At 33.6% G+C, this 5,069-nt stretch overlaps 1 protein-coding gene across 1 annotated transcript; it reads right to left on the minus strand.

The window, feature by feature from the left end:
* Positions 1-779: 779 nt before the first annotated feature.
* On the minus strand, positions 780-4,281 carry LOC148802248 (putative polygalacturonase At3g15720). The gene is made up of 10 exons (XM_088897032.1): positions 4,056-4,281; positions 3,774-3,959; positions 3,357-3,494; positions 3,053-3,223; positions 2,907-2,930; positions 2,342-2,549; positions 2,164-2,245; positions 1,699-1,807; positions 1,205-1,321; positions 780-1,101 (listed from the first exon to the last, which is right to left on the minus strand). The coding sequence occupies exons 1-10, from the start codon at positions 4,056-4,058 to the stop codon at positions 868-870; spliced, it is 1,272 nt and encodes a 423-aa protein (XP_088753158.1). The 5' UTR covers positions 4,059-4,281; the 3' UTR covers positions 780-867.
* Between the last annotated feature and the right edge of the window lie 788 nt (positions 4,282-5,069).

Consider the following 5,069-nt stretch of genomic DNA (forward strand, 5'->3'; position numbering starts at 1 on the left):
GGGGTTTTTAACATTTTGAATGTATATAGATCTGCATGAAATTCAGAAATCTGCATTGGGTCTATCCATACTTTTCCGATCATTATTATATCATATTAATCATAAGGAACAAGTAAATTATCATTATACCATACCCATGGCCATGGGTCTGTGATGGAAATGGCAATGAGTAGGGTAAAGTTCAGAGAGAGAGAGAGAGAGAGGTTGAGATATTTGATATAGTAAGGACCAGGGAGGAAGAAGTGGTTAGACAAAAAGAAAAATAGGAGGAAAGAGAGAAAGATAGAGAGAGGGAATTGAAAAGATGGAGGGATCAACGATTATGTTGTCTTTGCTGCCTCTAGTTCTTAGTTCTTGGAGAAGAAGATGAATAGTATTCTGGAGTATTTTTAATATCTTAATTAATAGATATAAGGGCAAAATAGGTATTTAAAAAATAAACACATTAGATCAGCACTTTCCATATGGGGCGATGGGGGAAGGCAGGCAAATGCATGGTTTTTCAAAACTAAAGGGGAGGATTTTGTTAAATGATTTTATGTTTTATCAGAAAACTTAGGGGAGATTTTTATATTTTACCCAAAAAATTAAAACAAAGTCGGATTAAATCTAATCCGATCTGAATCTGTTAGGATTCAAATTCAAATCCAAGATCTTTAAATCCGATAAGATTCAAATCGGATTGGAATGCAAGCGAATCCGATCGGATAAGGACCCTAAATAGAATGCTCTGAATTAGTTACATGAATTTGCAATAATCACATTTGACGCAGATCATGTAAAGATACAATGTGGTTTTCTTTCTTTTAACATGAAGGCTCATCAAAAGCCATACAGCAAATGCTTGTACATTATTTTCTTTTTCACTTAATTTTGAATACAAAGAACATTGGGTATGACCAGCCCAGTTACATTTCCATGGACATGATAGCAAGCGGAACTAACTGTTTGTCCGGGAGTCGCCGACGATAACTTTATAGACTTCAATGATATTCCGGTGCAAGGGAATGAGGAACTGCAATTGAAATTGATAGCCATTTCTGTGCTTGATGTTCCAACCATATCGGCATATTCAACATCGCTTATTTGGATACCAGTAGGCTTCAACAAATTAAAGAACAAAGAAATGGTTACACTTCATCTTGTATAGTATACAAGATACAACAAAGAAGAATTAAAGGGAGAGAAAGAGAGAAAGTCTCACCAATTCTTTACATGCACCACGTACACTGCAATAATTCTGATCAATAATTATAGGGTTTTCCACATTGGTGAAGTTTATTCTCTTGAATGAAATCTTTTGACAGTATCCTTTTCCCGTCTGTAAAAAAAAAAAATGAATAAAATAAAAAAGAAGACTATTGAAATCGGATTAGACATGAAACCATTATGGCCACCGGTTTCTAGATCGAATGGTCCAATTGGTTATTCAATTCGAACAAATGATTCATTCTAATTTAAAAAATAAAAAACGAGCAAAAACCATTATTCGTACGCCCCATATTGTATATTGGGGTCCCAAAACACTAACTAATCTTGGTTATCTAAACAATACATATTAGACTTTTTGTAGATTATCAAATTTTATCGTGTTCATAATGGAGGTTAGGTCAAACCATTCTAATTAAATCATTTTAGTATGTGTTGGCTTGAATGATCAGCAATGGAGATGAGTTGGTGGGTTTTTCGATTCCATACCTGCCAGGTCTTGATCCTCACTCCATTGGTCGTATTGGTAAAGGAGGCATTTCTAACATGAATATTCTCTACTTTCGAGAATGAACCATCCTTACCTAAGCTTCCAATGCTGTCATCCACAAAATAAATCAATAAAATGTATATCATTTTATCTTACAAAATAATAATTTTGAATTTTGAATATGCATCTAATAGAACTTTTAAGGGGTGTTCTACAATATGGTTGATTTTAATTTTGGAAACAAAATCAACTGCCATGTTGTTTTAAAAACAAAACCAACCATCTTGTCAAACCAAATCAGGTTTCTTACCCACTATTCTTTATCCACATTCAATCCGTCATGGCCATCTTGAATTGTGAGATGTGTGACTATAATTCACGGCAGATAAAGTGTGGGTAGAAAAAGTGAGTACGAAATCTGGGTTCTTGTTGAAAACCCCCTATTGTAGCATGAGTTAACTTACCTTATGCCATGACCTGGACCGCAAAGAACATCATTGATCACAATATTTGAAGTGTAATCCCCTATGGAGATACAATCATCACCTGTTTGGCATAGATTTAGTTAAAATGGGAAAGATGGAGAATGGAAAATGAGAAAGAATGAGAAATCTAAAATGTATAAAAGGAAATACAAGTTACCAGAGCTTATTTTTGCGTCTTGGATTAACATGTCTTGGGCTGATTGGATGTGGATACCATCAGTGTTTGGGCTATGTCCAGGTGAATTTATGACAATTCCATTGATATAAAACCCAGTACATCCCATGACGAGGACATGAGTTTGTGGGCTATTGATGAACTGAACATTGCTGAGATGGCTTTGGTTGCACTTGAGGAATTTCATCGTCTATTTACATTTATTTAAAAATTCATTAATACTTTTATTAAAATTCTCTACTAATATTAAAATAAAAAACAATAAAACCCACCATTTAATTTAAATGCCTATAAAAGTGCATATGATGATACCAAGCCATAAAATGGTCACCACAAGAAATTTCTATCATTTCCTAGAATTTGGATTTTATTCTCACAAAACCGTTTTCACAGCCTTTTATAGACATGCATTGAAAATATTTTCGTACTTGTATATTTTTATTCATGAAGAAAAATTTTGAATGCACAATTGAAAGGGGCTGTGAAGATTGAGAGTCTCTCTCTCTAATTTGTAATAAAAGTACATCACTAGAGGGGAAATACTTACTGTTGGTGCCAATTTAGTGCATCCCTGAAATTATATTCCACCAAAAGTAAATTAACATTCCATTTTTAGTGATTAAAAATAGCTCTAAAAAATTATTGACAAAAAAAAATATAATTATAGATCATCTTTACTAAGATTCAACTCACATTCCCAGGATGATATCTGCATGACTGATCCCACCAATCAGAACCCCGTCCATCAATGACTCCAGATCCACTGACTCTGAGTCCACTTACAGAAGTGAAAGCCATCCATAGGCTTTGGTCAATCCCCTTCCATGCATCAGTTGTGTTGGGGGCAATTATGGTTCCCATTATCTATACAAATAAAAATTTTGAAATGGGGAATGAACCGATTATACTTTAATACCAAAATGTTCAGAAAAGAAAATAAGTAATTATCAAATAAGTGGTTTCTAGTTTTGTTTTTGTTTTTATTTTGATTTTGTACCTTAACACTGATGTTCTGAGCCAAGCAAGGACCCTTAAAAATTACAGGCTTCACCAAAAATGTCAGTCCTTTTGGAACAACCATGGTAGGAATGCCTGTTGATGCTGAGCACATCATGTTCCAAGCTTTCAAAAATGCCTGCAAATAGGAATTAAAATTTGTCATAATTAAGCGTCTGATTGGCTCACGGGAATAGGGGTATGAAATCATTCCGATTCCAACTGTTTGGTTGAATGGAGAGTTGAGGGAATGGTCATTTCCTTTTGAGAATAAGAATTCATTCCAGCTGATTCCAATTCCAATTTCATTTGAACCAAATAAATAGTTAAAAAGAATGGACCATTTTCATTTCGAATTCCTATTTCTAGCTATGAACCAAACAGACCCTAAAGTTGTTATAAAGAGTAAATAATTTACCTGGGAATCATCTGTTTTGCCGTCTCCAACTGCTCCATAACGTACAACATTAAAGCTTGTTGAGCTAATGCCAAGGCTTGTCGTATTAATGTTGATTGTATGCGCCATCAAATTTCTTTCTGCATTCAAGCATGTTGGTATACAGCAAACCATAGCTAGAGCAACTAGTAGAACAGCCAGAAAATCCTGCAGAATAAAAGAAAAATTGATGAGTTGTTTGGCTCACATGGGCAATGCCTAGAACCCAAATCATATTTTAATCTTCTGAGTTAAGCTCCTCACCATGATAATCAGAAGAAAGAAAACACAATCTTATTCTTGTAATAACACTGCTCTTCTTCAATTTCAAGTGCATGCAGTTGATGATATGAAAAATATATAATAATTAAATTATTTTAATAAAGAATGAAATAAACAACTATATAATTAAGTAATTAGTACTACTTGATTTCCTTTAACTCTGATTTCTCAGAGTTGAAAGGAAATCTTATCATAGCTGCCTTTTGCAGTTCTGTATACCTCCTTTTATAGAGGCTTTTAGTGGTTATGCTTCACATATTTTTAAGGGTGTTAGTTGTTAGACGGTTTTAACTGCAATTTATTTATAACCAAATAATTCTAAGTCACAAAAGAAAAATAAGTTGGTCAAAATATGCCTGTTTATCTTAGAACCGATTCTTAATTGGGAATTTTTGACTGGGTCTTAAATTCTACACTAACCTTTTAGTTAGGGCCAATGCATCTAGCAAGTGAATTGATTAGGAACTGTGTTTGGAGATGAGAGCGGATTTGGTCCTCACAGCCCTGGCCGTTAATTGGAAACATTCTGTACTTGTATGTTTCTATTTATGGGGAGATATTCTCAATGTACGGCTGTATAGATCGTGAGGATGGATTTTTGAGGACAAAATCCAAATTTTTTCTATTGGCGTTTTTTCAACCGACCCGACTTGGTCGGTTTACCTAGAAATGAAACCGAAACCGACCCAATACTAAGTAAAACTGACCTGGTCGGTTTGAATCGGTTTGGGTCGGTTTGGTGAATAATTCTCTTGGTGTGAACGGTAAAGGATTCAAGTCTAAGAAAGCAAATGCTGGATGCCTAGAAATTAAAAATGATTTGATGGATTAAAACTGATATAATAAAGCTGAAATATATATATATATATATAGATAGATATATATTTCCACAAATATATATCTAAAATATATATTAAAACTGAAATATATCAAATATATATATATATATATATATAATATCTGAAATATATTATATATAATATATCTAAGTCGGTT

The sequence above is a fragment of the Nelumbo nucifera genome, chromosome 2 (assembly GCF_055504915.1).
Source record: "Nelumbo nucifera cultivar China Antique chromosome 2, China Antique-T2T, whole genome shotgun sequence".
In the NCBI taxonomy this organism is placed as follows: domain Eukaryota; kingdom Viridiplantae; phylum Streptophyta; class Magnoliopsida; order Proteales; family Nelumbonaceae; genus Nelumbo; species Nelumbo nucifera.